This window comes from Ammodytes marinus (assembly GCF_949987685.1).
Source record: "Ammodytes marinus genome assembly, chromosome: 13".
In the NCBI taxonomy this organism is placed as follows: Eukaryota; Metazoa; Chordata; class Actinopteri; order Uranoscopiformes; family Ammodytidae; genus Ammodytes; species Ammodytes marinus.
The window spans coordinates 2116227-2134431 of record NC_137217.1 but is presented as its reverse complement, the minus strand read 5'-3'; the positions used below and the strand labels follow the sequence as shown (position 1 = coordinate 2134431).

General features: G+C 40.7%; 1 protein-coding gene across 1 annotated transcript; it reads left to right on the top strand.

Annotated features, from left to right (window-relative positions):
* Positions 1-225: 225 nt before the first annotated feature.
* Positions 226-17310, top strand: LOC307259990 (pituitary tumor-transforming gene 1 protein-interacting protein). The gene is made up of 7 exons (XM_080040090.1): positions 226-507; positions 703-749; positions 1750-1858; positions 2754-2862; positions 3975-4040; positions 10585-10631; positions 16886-17310. The coding sequence occupies exons 1-7, from the start codon at positions 372-374 to the stop codon at positions 16933-16935; spliced, it is 564 nt and encodes a 187-aa protein (XP_079896216.1). The 5' UTR covers positions 226-371; the 3' UTR covers positions 16936-17310.
* The last annotated feature ends 895 nt before the right edge of the window (positions 17311-18205 follow it).

The window sequence follows — 18205 nt, the reverse complement described above, 5'->3', positions numbered from 1 at the left end:
AATAGCTCTTGTAGTTACATTAAATACAAGCTGCGACGTAGCCTACCCTTTTCTATCCCCCACCTTCCAATAAACATGTAGATTAAAGGTGTTGTCTCACTTGGCTTCCTCAAAAAAAATCCCCACGCCACGCCACTGATCTTTGGTTAAACTCCTCCCGCCCGGGCTGTATAGACTGAAGTAAACGCGCTCACCCCCGACACCCAGGAAGTGAGAGTATATCAAAAGCAAGCAAAACATCAGCAACATTCGACAGCAGCAGCGCAGTTTCTTTATATGTCCATGAGTTCAACAACAGCCAGCGCTTAAAGTTTGATTAGAGGATACTCAGTGTTTCTGGACGAAGTGAAGCTTCCCAGCAGTTTTTTTTAATGATTTTGACGATGCCTTCATTTACTACCGAGAGACACACACCGGTCGCTGCGGGTTTGTTGTTCTTAGCCGTGGTGCTTTGTGCTAGCTTTGTTAGCCAGGGGGAATGCCAGACGTCTCCACCACGGGAAGAATGTAAGTTCGGTTTTAGTTTCATAAGCAATAGCCTACAGTTGTTATTATAGGTGAAAAAGTTCACGTTGTGCCTGTTAAATAGAGACTAAAATGGCTATTACGTAGGTTAATACATACTGATTTTAAAATGCGTCACGCTTGAATGTACCTCTCGTCCTGCTGTCACTTCCTCTGAATGTTTGTGTTTCTTCACAGCGTGCTCTGCGTACAAAACCTGTGACACCTGTGTTCCTCACGCTAAGGTAAGGGATCAAGGAGGAGTTTTGGGTTGTTAAAAAATAAGTGAGAAAAAACGAAAATTAAGTGTTAAAAATCGTTATTTTTTGGACCCTTGTTTGTCTGTACATTTGTCTGTACAAATGTTGTTTGTCTGACCAATGACTCAAATAATTAATTGATCTGCAAATGTGCGATTATTCTGGACAATACTGCCATGCGATTGTTTATAATAGATTAATGGTTATTATAAGTCTACTTGCTTGATTATTTGATAAATACAGAGGTTATTGATCGTTTTGGAATATGTATTTCTCAATTTAAAACAAAAATAAAGCAGCATAAATCAGAAAATAAATCGTGTAGGTCTGCACTAGCGTGCTGTATTAAAAATTCAAAATAAGTTAACAGTTTAAATAATAAATAGCCTACAATGTTTTTTCTCCTTGAAAATAACTAAATGCATTTCTACAAAGGTCAGATAAATATAGACAGTAATAGTGATAGTATCCTTCACTCTCATGCATTCATCAGACTTTTCTCTGCACTGTCTCAGCTGTTTATACAGATTGGTTGTATTGCCATGGTGACGTAGCGACTTAAACTTTCCTAGCTTTGTACAGCACTTCTTTCTATTTAATGTCCCTGTACCTGAATCATATATATATATATCCCTATAGAACAGCGCTGCGTTTATTTTCTCCACCAGTTCAGCGTCTGCGTAGCGTATAGTTATGCACATGCGCGTCCATAGCCAAAGTCACACTAGCCCCTTTTACACAGAGATTGCAGCATATTGACTGAACAACGTTAATCCAGCGTGCCGGCTTTGTTTATTTACACAGACCAAGCAAAGCCGGCATGCTGGCGCATCACTGTGTTCTTGTGTGGCCGAACGGTCGGTAATTAAGACAGGGAGCTGGCGTTGTTAAGGCGGCTGCCGTAAAGCACTGGGAGAAACACTGGATGTTAAAGGAAGCATGAGGTGTACAGTTAATGGTGTGTGTGTGTGTGTTTTGTCTGCAGTGTTTGTGGTGCCTCACCTCGAACAACTGCTCTGAATACCCAGTGAGCTGGCTGCTGCCTCCAGCCTCCGTGTGCCAGCTGTCCCAGGCTCGATGGGGAGTGTGTTGGAGTGAGTGGTTAAGTCTCATTAACATGTGAAAGATGGTGACTACGGAGGCTTTTCTTTTTGGTTTGTGATTTCCTAGAATGCATTCAGTCATGCCACTGGTGTTGTAAAGAATTAAACATGGTAAAGGTTTTTATTAAATCCCACTGGAGAAGGAAACTGTTGGGCTTAAAGGTCAAGTGCTAACTTCTTTCACAATTCATTACTTTGAGGCAAATGCAGACAGCGAAGGATGGGGCTGATATTGGGATGTTGTAACACTGAATTGCCATTTTAACATGCAAAAGAAAAAGGCTTTCTTGTTTCATCTGTTATTTTTCCAGACTCATACTGATATACTGTTACAGGTGGGGAAAAAGCACAAGCCCACACATCTCCAATGTAGAAGAGCCTATGACTTTATAACCTGTCACCTATTTTGAATTCATGTTTTCTGTCAAATTCTAGATCCAGCTATGGACACAGTAGTCTAGCTGTTTGTTTATATTACTGTTGTTGGCCTGTCTAAAATGGTCGATGTCAATCGCTTCCACAATCAAGGATGTAGTTATTCTTCTTTGCCTCACTGTCCTGGACACTGCTTTAGCATTGACTGGTCATTCCTTTAATTGGAGTGGTTTCTGGCCTTCACACAAACTCTCTCTCTCTGATGAATCTTCTTTCATGTCTTAGTTATGTTTTCACTGCAAATGAAAGTGGTATGTGTAGTTTCATTTCCATGTGATCCCTAAAGCCAGCAGGGGGCACCATTGCCTTATAAGTTGTGTTTATATTGTCATGTTAGTAAAAGCATGGACCTAAAGTTTGAGGTTAGATATGAGGTTAGGTATGACATCCAGAAGCAAAGCTTTTCTTGTAAATAGTATGAATATGAGTTCTGTGTCTTGATGTGATTCAGTGAACTTTGAAGCCCTAATAATCGCCCTGGCTGTCTTGGGAGGAACTGTCCTCATCAGTATTATGGTCTGTTGCTGCTGCTGCTGCTGCTGTAAGAAGGATCGAACAAGGTGAGCTCAATTGACTAGTCGGTACAACTGGAATCTATGTTTTAGGATCGGACAAATTATAAGGAAGACCTTTCAGTTAGTGTAAAGCACTTGATGGTGCTTAGCTGTAGGTTATGCTAGCTACAATGAAAGGATGAATAATACTATTGATATAGTTCATTTGTAAAGCATGTTTCATTGTTGAAAAAGAAACATTTTAAGTTATAAAGAATAGAAGAAGAATTATATTAAAATACAGGAGCATTAAAAAGTTTAAGACCAAAAAGGTTAGGGTTAGTAGTTTAATGTATCATCATTTCTGACTACAACCTCAAAAATGGCTGTACAGTTGAGTCAACAACTCTTTGACACAGTTTCAAGGAAAACTGAACGTGATAAGCCTCATAAAGATGATACATTTCAATGCTATACTAATGGATTGCATTAATACCTAATGAATTGGTCATTGGTGCAAAACCTTAAACAAAGGTTGCTTTACATGAGAATAGTATGAAAGCATCTCCAGCTTGGCACTCAGCCAGGGTAACAAGTTCATTCAGTTCTGGATTGGAAACCGTCCCTAAACTACAGAGTGGACTGTAAAACAGCAAAATAAAGATCCTCTCATGATAATGTGCAGTGTGAATCCATTGAGTCAGCCAGGTCTGTCAACCTCTGTGACATTACTGCTGTCAACCACTGTTTACTGCATTTGAACCTCTGGAGCATCCATCAAGCCTACAGTCACTCTGCTAGCTCCATCTCTGAAGCTTCTTTACTAGGTGTGTGTGTGTGTGTGATTATGCTAAAGGAACATGAAAATGCTCTGTCAGTCAATCAACAGCAGGCCGTCCTGTCAAACACTGACAGGCCTGTGGGTGGAGGGGTATCGCACGTGTCATCTGACAGGGGGAAATGCATAAAGAGCAGGGCAGGCCTAAGACACTCATACACTCACGCATATACACACACACACACAAATTGTAGTTATAATAACTTGGAGTCAATTTTATTTTGTCACATCCTGATGCTTCCATTAAATGAGGTCATTAAATTATCAAAAATGTTGATATGATACTATTTTGTCTTGAAGCAGAGGCTCACACTTGGGGTCTGTTTATGTGTGTGTGTAGGGTTGACAGAGATGAGGAGAGGCTTGACAGGAGGAGAGAAGAGATCAAACAGCGCTCTGATGAACGGTAAGGACTTGACTCCATGCTTAAGTGATAATGGGTTAGACCTGTCAGTCAAAGATAACAACTATGTTTATCTGCTCCACATGGCTGTGTCTTTTCTCATTTATTGACTCTTTAAACTCTATTGGCGCTTTTCCACCGCATGGTATCAGCTCGACTCGACTCAACTCGCATTTTTGGCTTTTCCGCCGCAATTTCATGGTACCTGGTACCACGTAGCGGCTGCTTTTTTGGTATCGCCTCGCTCTAGGTTCCAAGCGAGCTGAGCCGATGCTAAAAGGTGACGTCGGCAGACGGCCGGCCACTGATTGGCCAGAGACTATTGTCTGGCCAATCAGTGGCCAGAGACTACCGGCTTCATTCTGTTGTTTATTCTCCCCAACTCTCCGGGACTTTTGAGTGTATTTACGCCGCGTGCAGCCTTCTCTGGCTCTCTTTCATTTGATTTGCATCACAGATCTGAATTTATTTTTTAAATTGGGATGTACGTGACGCATCCCTACAGCTGACTGTGTGGCAGAGTCACACATCGGGACAACAACCATCCCTTTTAATGGCCCGTAGCAATATTCTTCTACTTCTTTTAGCAAACAGATACAAGGGGGGTATTTCTTAAACATTTTTCATCCGTGTTTTTGGCGGTTGGTTCTGTTAATAGTGCAACAACTGCTCGCAATTTCTGCTCTGCTACTTTGCTCCGGAGTAGGCTTTCAGCCCCTTACGATCAGCAGGTACTATTTGCGGTGGAAAACGACCCGTGCTGCTACCAAACCAAGTTGAGTCGAGTCGAGCTACATTTGCGGTGGAAAAGCGCCATAAGGGGCCACTCACACTAGGGCCGCGGCCCCGTGCCAAAGCTCATTAGCATACTAAAGTCTAGAACGTTTGGCTAGTGTGACCACGCCATCCTTATTCCAGCACGGAACAGCCCCTTGGCCACGGCACACTTGGGAGAGGTGTGCCGTGGCCAAAGTACAGATGCTAATGAGATGGCACGCGCACAAGCAAGCGCACAGGCGGAGTTCCTGACGTGAATTTATTAAGGATGCGCATAGTCCTTTAACGCCCGCTGCCTTACTAGTCGGCAACAGAATTGCCCACCACTTGGACTTGTAGCTACATAAAATGTGTGAGAATTAACGTGTGTGTAGGCCTAGGTGTGGGCTAATAAAAGAGGGAGAGAGCTAAATAGGTGAGCGCAGAAAGCAAAGCAAAAAGGTTTTCGTGTTTACTCACGTTCGTCAGATGATTTTTTTCTTTTTCCTCCCGTCAGCTGTCATAATACTGCCTTTACGCATGGCGGTGGAGACGAACACAAAACAACACACAACGGGACTCCGCGGCCCGGTGATAAGGAAACAGTAGCCTACACTAAGGTTTAACAAGAAACTTTATAAAGACACTTAAAAAAACGATCTCTGCCCATACAAAAAGTTCTGACTTGGATTTGATGGAGCGATCGATGTGTACAAAACCATCCGGATACATATGGTCTGATGACGGGCCGTTATATTAATAATAAACAGCGTGCTGCACAAATATGAGACTGTCCACCGCGACCTATTACGTCAAGGCTACATTTTTAAAAAACCAATAGCTTAAGGATTCTCGTTGCTCTAATGTGGAGTGGAATATTTGATGCAAATTTGGCCGGATGAAAATATTCACAAACAGTCGTATAGCCTACAAGTAGACTAAGCTCCAAATCCTAAACGCGCACGGTGACGTAGGCAAGGTGCAAGTGTGCCCAGGCCACGAGCAGTGTGAGCACGGGCCAGCAGGGTGAGTGGGGAGGGGGGGGGGGAATCGTGCTGAGCACGGAACAGGCAAACGGCACTAGTGTGAGTCCGCCCTAAGGTGAGGTTATGTATGTTGCTCCTCTCCGGTTCTAGAGAAGAAATACAACAAGTAATGTTGGAACCAAGCCCCAACACCGCAAGTTCTAACAGCATCCAATGCGGAAGTGACAAAAGATGCAATATCTGTAGATTGTACTATTATAAGTAAGTGTAATCAAAATCACATTTAAAGTCATTATTATGTTAAGCATCAAAACAGGCAAAACTCTGGACTTTAAAACGGAAGCTTCAATAACTCATTTAGTTATTAGTTTTTTCATATTTAATTTGGACAACAGATATTTGTTGAATCATAGTTGGATGTGATCATACATTTACAATATGGTAACACTGAAAGTTGATAAACAGCTTTGAACAATAACCCAGCCTTAAAACATACACATTTTTAGAATTTTGTTTTCTCAATTTATTGTCTTCAATTAGTGGACAAGGTAGAGAGAGAGGGAAATCCTACCTCTGACCAAGGCTGTAAACAATGTTTTCAAGGAAACGATTTACATTTAATTTACATTTGCATCCAGTTCAAAATACACATAGTGATTTTAAGAAAATGTCTGAACCCTGCTACTACCAAGGTATTGAACATTAAATTGTGCAAAATATATCATATGAGACAGACTGAATGCAAATTGTGTCTGTAGTGCTTTCAGTGTGTGAAGTGCCATAACATTATTCAGCTTTGCATATGTCTCTTCATTTGGTTGCATTGTCCAAAGGGTTCCAGAGTTGTGGAGATGTATATTGAAAAAAGATTGCCTTGACATCTCACAGTATAGAATTCATCAATGAAAGTGTCTATCATTATAGAAATGATCCACACCAAAAGCATATGTTCTTCCATTGGGGCGGCCCCAAGCTTTCGTATATTATTAAAAGTATAATATAAAGACAATCCTACTAGCTGTTTCATCATATCAGGTTGAATGGCACGGACTACAAACATCCACAATGATCTAAAGATTTAATCCCATTGACATGTTGGAGTCCCTGCCGAAGCTGCATGGGATTTCCTCCTAACAGAATAGTTCACAGACCACTACACAAGAGCCCTTTGTATGTTTGGGATTCAAGCAACGTGCGTGCGTGTGTGTGTATGTGTCCATCCGTCCGTCCGTCCCAGAGGAGGAGATCTACTTGCGTCCCAAAACACCAATTGGGTTGTCAAGGCTGAGCAGCTGTTCTGTGCTAATGTGCTCATAAATAGAATGGGCTACATCCTGTAGACCAGAGCCCACTGTCAAAGAAACTTTGTGTTAGTCAGTGAATCAGAAGACATGGAAGCCTTTCACTTCCTGTTCTATGATGTTCAGAATGTTTCAGCCTCTGCTTTCTATGGGGTGCCTGTGTTCCCAGTGCAAGCATCCTCCAAACGTGTGTATATGTGGTATCCAACCTCTATAAGCTTTTTATCATGTGCCACAGAATGTAGTGGTTTCTTGCAGTGAGCATGATCACTTCTCTGAAGTCAGTTAGTGCAGTGACCTAGATACTGTAGATGTGGTTGTGCACAGGACATTCAAAATAGATAGGCCCAATCATGGGAAAAACTAGTTCCTCTAGACAATACTGGCTTTTCCCTAGAGAGGGGGAATCACCAGCCCATAAAGGACTGACCCACAAAGTGTCTCAATGCTTAGTCATATTACTGCTCATTCTTTAAATAAAATACAAAAAAGCACAATTATTTTCATATGTTTGTCAAGGTAGGGAATCCTTTGCAAACTGTATTTACACTACAACAATCCCAATAGTGAACATCTTTTCAACAACAGCTCTCTTAAAGCTAGAGTTGATAATTTGTTCACTGTAATATTTGACAACTGTCATAATAGCCATTCAGCTACCGTACTTTCCGTACTATATGCCGCACTGGAAAATAAGCCGCAGGTGTTATAATGTTTAATTACCATATGTAAGAGTTCGTGCACAGAGGGGATTGTCGGGAAAGAGATGGCTGCTTGAGGAAGCTCCCACATTTCAACAAACAAGTTGCATATTTGCATAACGTACGTAAGTGTTACCATTTTGTGCAATAGTAGCTATTAGGGATGGGCACGAGTGTTTTCGCTACTCGTGTGATCGCTTGCATTCCTCGAGGATCAATCGATTCCTTGTTAAACTTTTTTCTATTTTTAGGACGCAACGCATCTGTCTACAGAACAACGGTTGACCGCAATAAAGCGCTCAATGCTTATGTCAAACAGTCACAGTTGCCATATGATATTAAGGATTTATTTTCCACAAGTTTAAAACACATATTCCTAACTGAAAGTAATTAAATAAGCGGGCCACAATTTAAACCGATCGAGTAGGTCTGCGGTGGAGAGAGAAAAAAAGCATGGGCTGTAGTTGGCTAACATTCAAAATAGACATTTAAAATAAGAAGGGCAGCAAATACAATAAAATTATTGTCCTACAATTTAAACACATAGATAGGCTAAATAACTCACCAAAGCAGTAGAAGTAGTAGGCTAGTATATCCAACAGCGTAATGCTCACTCCTGTCCGTGACTAATTACCGCGACTAATTCCTCGTTAACGGAACGTTACACTGTCGGCTTTTGAATCTCAATCCTATATTCCATAATAAAGGCTTCTTAAATGTCGTTTGCTCGAATGTGCCCGAAGTCAGCCTGGCTTATACGTGACTTTCCAAGTTTTCCAGCACCGCATTCAGCTCCGCGGTGCTGTGGAGACCACACACTGGCTGCGCTGCACAGAGGTGGCAGTTATTTGCGGTTTCTGTTTGACACAACGCTTAGTTTATTTAACTTGGATCAAAATATTTAATTTTGTTAAACTTTATATCCGTTTTGTACACGTATATAACATTTTAAAATAGGGGCGGCCCGCCGGCCGGCCTAAAGGCTACAAACACTAAAAAAAACAAAAAACAATTTTCCTCATCCACCAATCGAGATAATTTGAAACGAGGAGTACTCGATTACTAACGCCCATCCCCAGTAGCTACAGAATATATACTGTGCTGTGTAATAACAGGGTCGAAAAACGGGGAAAAAGTCGCGGCTTGTAGGCCGAAAAGTACGGTATATATAGGTGAAGTGGTCTGAAAGTATTTTTTCGTCACTTTGCTCCCCCCTGCCTCTGTGTGCTGCCCCCAAAAATTGCCACCGCTCATGTTAATTTTGACCAATGGGAGCGAGGCTCAGATTCTCCGTTCTTATTGGCTGTGGGACTGAGGAGGAAATGTATTTGCGGGCGGCTGTTGCTGTATGAAGCCGCTCGGGGTTAGAAGACGTGTGGAAAGTGAGCCAGGAGAATGGGCTTCCTGGTTAATTCAGTGAATATGTGCGGCTGTGCTTTAGCCGATAAACCAAGTTAGCACCGGTCGGATAGCATTAGTTAACTCACCCGGTTGTGTGCAGCCACCACCTCCATATAATGAACCCAAACGGGGAACTTTCACGAAAAGTACATCGAAGCACCGGTGTTTATCTACGCCAGCCACGGTCCCGTCACAGCCAGGTAGGGTAATGTAGGCTACTTGCCTTTATTTTGTACTGCCGTGCACACAATGCTGCTGTAAATGTGTTTGGTATGGTGCTGCCTTGCTGTTGGTGTGAATCTGCAATGCTGTTTTAAGGCTATTTGTTCCGTTCAGTTGCTGTTAATTTGTCTTTTGGCACAATTGTTGGCCGTGTTGTTGTTGTTTTTGTGCGGACATGATCGCTGTTGTGTCGGGTCGGGTCTGATCGCAGCCATGGTTGATTAGGGCAGTGGTTCTCAATTATTTTCTGTCATGCCCCCCCTAGGGGACAGAAATGTTTTTGCGCCCCCCCCCCCTAAATTGAAATACTATTGAGAACCTGCTAATATTTATTTATTTATCTGTGCAAAACCACTGTATGAGTTTCTGGCACAAGCATTCTGCATACAATCACCTTATTATATAACAAATTAGCTGAGATAACTTCTGCAGCAAAAAAAATTCAAAGTTCAGTTTATTAGCTCAATTTGTAACATTTAAACAAGACTGCTCAGTCTGTGTGAATCTCAGGACAGAGAAACAAGAGCAAATGATTCACTGAGGTTTGCATTTCATTCAAAACATTTTTAAACTGTAAACATAGTTACAGTAGTTTCTTAGCTTTGATTGGTCTGAGATGCTGACACATCACAGGGTCAAACTGAGCCATTAACTGAACCTGACCCAAGACATGTCCATTGCCTGGTTTATAAAGTGTTTCAAAGTGGCCACGGAGAGGAAGCTTTAAACCCTAGAGATGTCTGTGCGTGAAAATCCCAGTAGATCAGCAGTTTTTGAAATACTCAGACCATCCCAGCTGTCAAGAAAAATTATCTAAAGAAATCGCTAATAAAGTGTCTGAAAGTTATATAGTAAAGAAGTACAGTATATATCTATGAACGATCATGTGGTCATGATGGTAGCGTGCATGATCATCAGCAATTGCATTTTTTTCCCTTGATGCATGAGGAATTCAAACATGCTAAAAGAGGAGTGTAGAGCTTATGTCTTTGATAATGTAGGCTGACATCACCAACATTGACCAATGAACAGGTTACCTGTTAGTACACATGACTTGACATTCAGGGTCAGTCAGTATGAACATGTAACTGAGCAGAACTAAAAAAAACTTCAATTCAACCTGACTAACTGCAGCTATGAAATAACTGAACCTGTGATGCTCCTTTTGTTTGTACCACAGAAAGGGGGAGAGAAGGGCGAGGCATGATGAGATCCGCAAGAAGTATGGTATGTATGGACGCTGCTCTGCATTTTATTTGCATTCAATGAACGCCAGTACTACTGATAGTGTTAAACAGTGTGTCCCATCTCTCTGTGATGTATACACCTGCTCTATTGAGTACATCAGTGTGGGCTGGAGACTCCTCTGTGCTTGGATCAGATGCTGCTTTAGTCAGCTTAACACTTTCAAGCACATTGTCATTGACTGTAATTTCTATAGCCCGAGCCAGCAATGCATTATTCAACAGGATAGGCCTTGTCCTGAAGCCAAGTATTTCAGGTCAGGTATACTCTAGGTTACACCAACTCCTTTCTGCTTTATTCAATTGTAGCATAATTATCATAGACTGGTGTCAAATGTAAGTCCCTCATGGATGTGAGCAGAATGTTACAGGTCATTGAAGCAACATGCCAAGGTGAGTCTTGGATTAAAGAACACCGTTGGTCCCATAGCCTGTACCACACACCGTATGGGTCTGTGTGACATGCTATAAACCTAGCAGCACTATGGTGAAAGCAGGGCACAAACAAATAAATTATGATTTATAAGGGCTGAGCCGCAAGGGTGCAAGGACCCTATTGTTCTGGCTACAGTGTTATGTTTCTTCATCTTCTTCTGAAGAAATCCATGTTCCCATGAGTGAAGACTCACCAAATTTTGCACGAGTCCAGTCCTCTGCCAAACTTAATCAGTCTGATTTGTATGCTAACAGTGCTGACGGTGGCGCTACATTAAGCATAAAAAATTCAAAACTTTATAAATTCACAACGAATCAACCGTACATGATACGACTTTGTAATGTATGTCAAACTGTAGCCCCAATTAAACAGAAATGTCTTTCCACTTTGACCTTGTAGCAATTATGAAGTAAATCACTATTTATTTAAAATAATTAGCAGTTTAAATTCTATGTTTTCATGCAGTCCTGCCCTTATTCAATGCAGCGTTCCCCAAATGTTTTTGTGACTGATAGCAATGTTGGCTTAAAGGCTAGAAATGATACCCATTTTGTCAGAATGATCACTGCTAGTACAAACTGCAGTGAGATGTTCTGTTGTGTGGTTGTGTTGTATGGACAACCTGACAGAGTGATGGATGGTGGTCCTCTGCTCTCATTAATTAACTTCCATAGGGATTTAGGACGAGGCAGCACTCCTCTCAAAGCCATTCTGCTCTCATCTGTAAAACACAATCTATTGCTGCACTGCCTCCTCTGTAGGCCTGAACACTGCCATGTGTTGGCTCTCAGGTCAGAGTGAGGATCAGTGAAGGTAACTGGGGCTTACCTGAGGGAAGGTCAGGAGGTTGAGAGGCTGAGTCCTGTTGCCATCAGTTGGAAATACCTAGCAAAGGAATATGAATTACAGGTTTGACTTTTAAACATGTTTTCACTATTTTGTTATATACAGATATCCAAAATACACTCATGCACAAATAGGACCTTATACACATGCTTTCATGTATGGAGAGATATGGCTGCCCCAGTTTTGGCACCCCAAGACCACGTCTGACTGAACTGTTAGTGGGCCGGACAGGGAAGAAAGATGTGTGGAATAAAACGGATGATATTTCTGCACCTGCTGCATTCATTATGCAAGTTTACTATATTGTGTGACAGTGTTATACACTGCCTGTTCAAAGAAGAGTCACACTAATATTTCCCTAGACCACCTTAAGCTTTGAATACAGCACACATTTTCAGTGGCATCATTTTGATAAGCATGTTATGACACATAAGGTTGCTGAACCTAGGCCTGCCCAACTGAAGCAACCCCAGATCCTACTGTACACTGCCACACAGGCTTGTACAGTAGGCACTAGGCATGATGGGAGCATCACTTCATCCACCTCTCTTCTTACCCTGATGCACCCATCACTCTGGAACAGTGTCAATCTGGTCTCATCAGACCACACAACCTTTTCCATTGCTCCAGAGTCCAATCTGTACGCTTCCTGGCAAACTGAAGCATTTTATCCTGATAAGCCCCACTGATAAGTCTTTTCTTAAGGCTACATATCTGCATAGTCCATATCCCTTATGTTCTCTTCACATTGAGAGTGTTAAAATAAATACATTGTGCGTGTTAAAATGTTCTTACTTTCACTATTGAACATAGCCGGGAGGCCTAATGTAAATTTTTTACGATTTTGATTTTACCAAACTTGTGATCTCCCATCATGATCATTAAAGATTTTTCTTCCTCAAAGACGGTTCACCATTATCTATCCAGGTTTTAATAATGCGTTGGAGAGTTCTTAACATGATTTTAGTAGTTTCATCTTCTCCTGAGTAGTTTTCTTTGTTTTATGCAGGCCAATAATTTCACCCCTGTGAAACAGAGTTTCATGTTTATTCCAACATGGTTGTTTAAGAAATAATAAGCTATTCACTGCTCAGTCCTTGTCGCAGCCAACACCAAACCTTACTTTAAAGAATACCAACAATTAATACCACTGAACACACACGTGGAAATGTATTGATGATATTTTGGTGTTTTACAGGATGTTCCATGTTGGAGCTTCTTTTTGCTTCCAGTTGCTAGGCTATGCTATGCTAACCGCATGACAGACATGATATTGATGTTCATTTTCTCAAATCACTTTTGGAGGAAAATATTTACTAATTTGTACTTCATACTGATCATTCTTTACATAGCAGCAACCACTGTTTGACATTGTCAGTTAGTGTAGATGATTCAAACTGTTTAAAGGTTTGCTCCAGCTCACTCAGCTAGTTGGAAGATGTACAGTCCCCTCCAATAGTATTGGAACAGTGAGGCCAATTCCTTTATTTTTGCTGTAGACTGGAAACATTTGGGTTTGACACCAGATGAATATGAGACAATAGCTCAACATTTCAGCTTTCATTTCCTGTATTAACATCTGGATCCAATACACAACTTAGAAGATAGCATTTTTTGTAAAGGAACACCACATTTTTAGGCGAGCAGAAGTATTGGAACAGATGGACATTAAATTAATTAAAGTGAATAAAACGTAATATTTTGTTGCAAATCCTTTGCTTGCAATAACCGCATCAAGCCTGTGACCCATTGACATCACCAAACTTTTGCATTCTTCTTTTGTGATGCTTTTCCAGGCTTTCAACACAGCCTCATTCATTGCTGTTTGTGTTAGGGGCTTACTCTCTTAAAGGCCTACTTCACCGGTTTGAATATGAAGGTGTATTGAATTCTGAGATCCTATGTAGTAGGGGAGAACGGGGTAAGTAGGCACACTTTTTACTCTAGTGAGAATTGCTCATCACCAAAACATCTGTCAATAGCCATTCCTACATTAAATTGAAGCTTAAGGTGTTGGCTAGAAATGTGTGTCTCTCTTTTTTTCCAACTTATTGTAATGAAGAAGTAATTTACCATCAAAGACACTCTGACACATTGTGACAACCAACCCCATCAAGGGGTCGGTTGTCACACACTATGGGGTTGTTTGTCACAATGTTATCTTAATGGGAAAAATCTTAAAAAGAAGGCAAGGAGGCAAAACCAAATTTGAATGTTTAATTGCATTGTCAAGTTGACAAATAGGCCTACATAACGTTCTGTAGCCTTGGCAGCTGGTCTAGTTTGGGATGCACTGGGTTGTTTTGATTTTGTTGCCCTTTTTTCTTTTGCTTGCTAGCTGCCTTTTCCTGCTCTATTCTTTCCTTCTCTGGGGTGTCAATGAGGATACAGCTTGACAATTTATTTCGTTATTGGGTTCCTTTTCTGGCTGCAGCCTTGAGATAACATGTGACAACCAACCCCCCAAAAAATTTGACGACCAACCCCAACTTGAATTTCTTGCTAGCATCAAGGCCAACAACCATCTGACAACTAATTAGCTTGCTAACCACAATCTAAACTATAGTTTACCCTTCACACTTTCTGAGGGTAACAAGTGTTTTGTTATAAACCCATTGTGTAAAAGCCTAGAAGAAAAATACTGAGAAGCAAAATATTTTGAATTTGACATGAAACACACAAAACATCCTCTCACCTGAAATGCAGCTGTCTTCCTCCAAGGAAGTCTATGTATGTGACCTCTGATCCCAATTCTGGACCTTTTTTATATCAACATTTCAGAGCTAGCGCGCTCTGGTGGCGAGATATAACGAATGTGACATCCAACCCATGTGACAAATTACCCCGTTCTCCCCTATAAATGTGCAAAAAAATAAATATAGGGTTAAAAAAAACTTACTTTGTAAATATTACTGTGATGTCACAGTAAAAGACATCACAGTAATATTTACAAAGTAAGTTTTTTTTTAACCCTATATTTCTCTTTCTGTGATGTCACGAGAAAGAGAAATATAGGGTTAAAAAAAACACTCTTTCTGCCTTTTCTCAGGCTAGGATGAACAGATTTTTAAAAAAAATGCACATTTATACTACATAGGATCTCAGAATTAAATACACCTTCATATTCAAACCGGTGAAGTAGGCCTTTAAGTCTCCTCTTTAGCAGGTAAAATGCATGCTCTATAGGGTTTAAGTCTGGAGATTGACTTGGATAGTCTAAAACCTTCCATTTCTTGCCCCTGATGAACTCCTTTGTTGTGTTTTGGGTCATTATCTTGCTGCATGATGAAGGATCTTCCAATCAGTTTGGTTGCATCTTTCCTTAAATTGTCAGACAAAATGTTTCTGTAGACTTAGAGTTCATTTTGCTGTTGCCATCATGTGTTACATCATGAATGAAGATTAATGAGCCCGTCCCAGAAGAAGCCATGCAAGCCCAAGTCATGACATTGCCTCCACCGTGTTTCACAGATGAGCTTGTATGTTTGGGATCATGAGCAGATCCTTTCTTTCTCTAAACTTTAGCCTTTCCATCACTTTGGTAAAGGTTCATCTTGACAACAACACAGTAACACATGATGGCAACAGCAAAATGAACTCAGAAGTCTACAGGAACATTTTGTCTGCCAATTTCATTTTAATTTTTTCATTTAACTTTTATTTATCCTCGAGAGACCAATTGAGGGGTGACCCTCATTTTCAATGACGTCGAGTTAAAAGAAAGTAATTTAAAGAAAGATGCAACCAAACTGATTGGAAGATCCTTCATCATGCAGCAAGGTAATGACCCAAAAAAACTGCAAAAACAACAAAGGAATTCATCAGGGGCAAGAAATGGAAAGTTTTAGACTGGCCAAGTCAATCTCCAGACTTAAACCCTATAGAGCATGCATTTTACCTGCTAAAGAGGAGACCAAAGGGTGTAACACCCCAAAACAAACAGCAACTGAATGAGGCTGCGCTAAAGGCCTGGAAAAGCATCACAAAAGAAGAATGCAAAAGTTTTGTTATGTCAATGGGCCACAGGCTTGATGCAGTTATTGCAAGCGAAGAATTTGCAACAAAATATTAAGTCTTATTCACTTTAAGTCTATCTGTTCCAATACTTTTGCTCACCTAAAAATGTGGTGTTCCTTTACAAAAAATGCTATATTCTCAGTTGTGTATCAGATCCAGATGTAAATACCTGGAAATGAAAGCTGAAATGTTGATCTATTGTCTCATATTCATATGTTGGTGTTAAACCCAAATGTTTCCAGTCTACAGCAAAAATAAAGGAATTGGCCTCACTGTTCCGATACTTATGGAGGGAACTGTATGTATGTGCAGGATGACAAGGGGAAACTCCCCTGACTACACGCACTACCAGAGGACTTTTATACCTGTGTAAACACTTTGTATGATTTCTTCTCTGGCTCTGGTGTTGCTTTGTCAACTCTTGCCCCTTGTGATGTCATCAGGGTGATCTCAGCTTTGGCCTGAGAATTCAAATGTTCAACCCAAATAGTGCATAAAACATTAGGTGTGGCATTTGAATGATGGCAACGGTCTAAAACGGGTTCAATGGGTTGTCCTGTCCTGTTTAAGAAGCTTGATGCACCTACAAGTCTGAAGTCTGTCTTTTTGTTTTAAATCGTCCCCTTTTATAGCTAATGTATTACATCACCATTTTCCTCTTTTGAATGTTGAGGATTGTGCAGAGGCATCCTGGGAGATATACGTAGCAAAAAGGGCTGATTGAGCCAAAGATTGAATTAACATTAACATAATGATAATTTAACATGTTAACCATGCACTAAACTTCTGATTTTTAACAATGCAAGAATATATCTCTGGTGGGTTTCCCTGTATATGTCTGGAGACTAATGTGGTCCATAACTGAGTATTGTGAGCTATGATATCCATGTTAGATGTTGTGTTTTCACTGGGCCTGCCCCCCTGTCCCCTGTGTGCAGGTCTGATGGGGGACTCGGACCACCCGTACAGCAAGTTTGAGAACGAGTAGAGCAGCTGCTCTGGAGCGTGTTGAGCTGCTCTTCACTCTTAGCCTGACTGATCGTTTCTCACACAGACCCATCCACAATCAGACAACAATCACTATTTCACACTTTTATATAACAATAACCAACCGGATTGAGGAATGTGTATCTCTTTCGCCTTGTCATTCTTGATGTGGATGCAGTGTTTAGGGTTGGATGAATGTTGAAGCTTGTTTTAAAACTTCCTGCAAAGTTATTTTCATCTCCTAAATGTCATACTATGTCAATATTTTAAATATTGTAGTTTCATAAAGTCTTTGCACTTTGTACATACACTATTGATTTATGAATTCTAAAATAATGATTGTACTGCAGATTGTGACACAAATAAAAATCTTCTCTTTTAACAACGAGTGAGTGTTTATTTATTCTGTTGAACAGATGAAAATGCTTTTGTTTCCTGCTGTTTGCAGGGCAATTTCTCAGACTTGAAATGTGTTCCAGCTTTTCAGTGCAGAATGCAGACTGCTATAGGCTCACACTGACAGCACACACTGAGATCTCTTGATCAGCTTCTCCCTTCATAGATGAATATTCTGTCCAATAAACAAATGTTATGATAGTAAATATAAAACCACTTTTCTTTTTGTTGTTGACATCTTCACCTTAAGTCAATTATCTCAATATACTTCCTCCAATGCATTTGCTATATACTTATATACTTTTTTTTTTTTTAAGTATCTTCAATGTGGGCCCAGCCACTAGCATGTTCGAACCAGGTCTACTTCGCCTAAATGCATTGAGTTGCTGCCATGTGATTGGCTGATAAGTTATATGTCTTATCAAGAAATTGAACAGGTGGACCTAATAAAGTGGCGGTGAATGTGTGTGTGTGTGTGTGTGTTATATATAGAGAGTCAGAGAGACACTTTTGGGCCTGTCTTGTCCGGACAGTAGATGGGTGTACCTTGGCCCCACTGGTTTCTGCTAGTTCCGAGCTGATGGCACTGTTAGACATATTCAGATTTCTAAGCCAAATAAGCTTGATGTATCTGAACTTTTATATTTTATTCAAAAACTGATACATTTCTCTTCAGATTGTGATCAATGCTTACAATATTGAAACTGGTGCAGATCCTGGTGCCCTACGGCAGGTTTCAAGTGGGATTCATCAAACGGTCATACTTCGCCAATCTCAGCGTACACCAGAGATCAGTGTTGATAAATGAAAACAATCGTAATTTGAATATCCCGCCCCTATATTTTTCTGAGTTTAGAGTAGGGTTGCTGGACGGG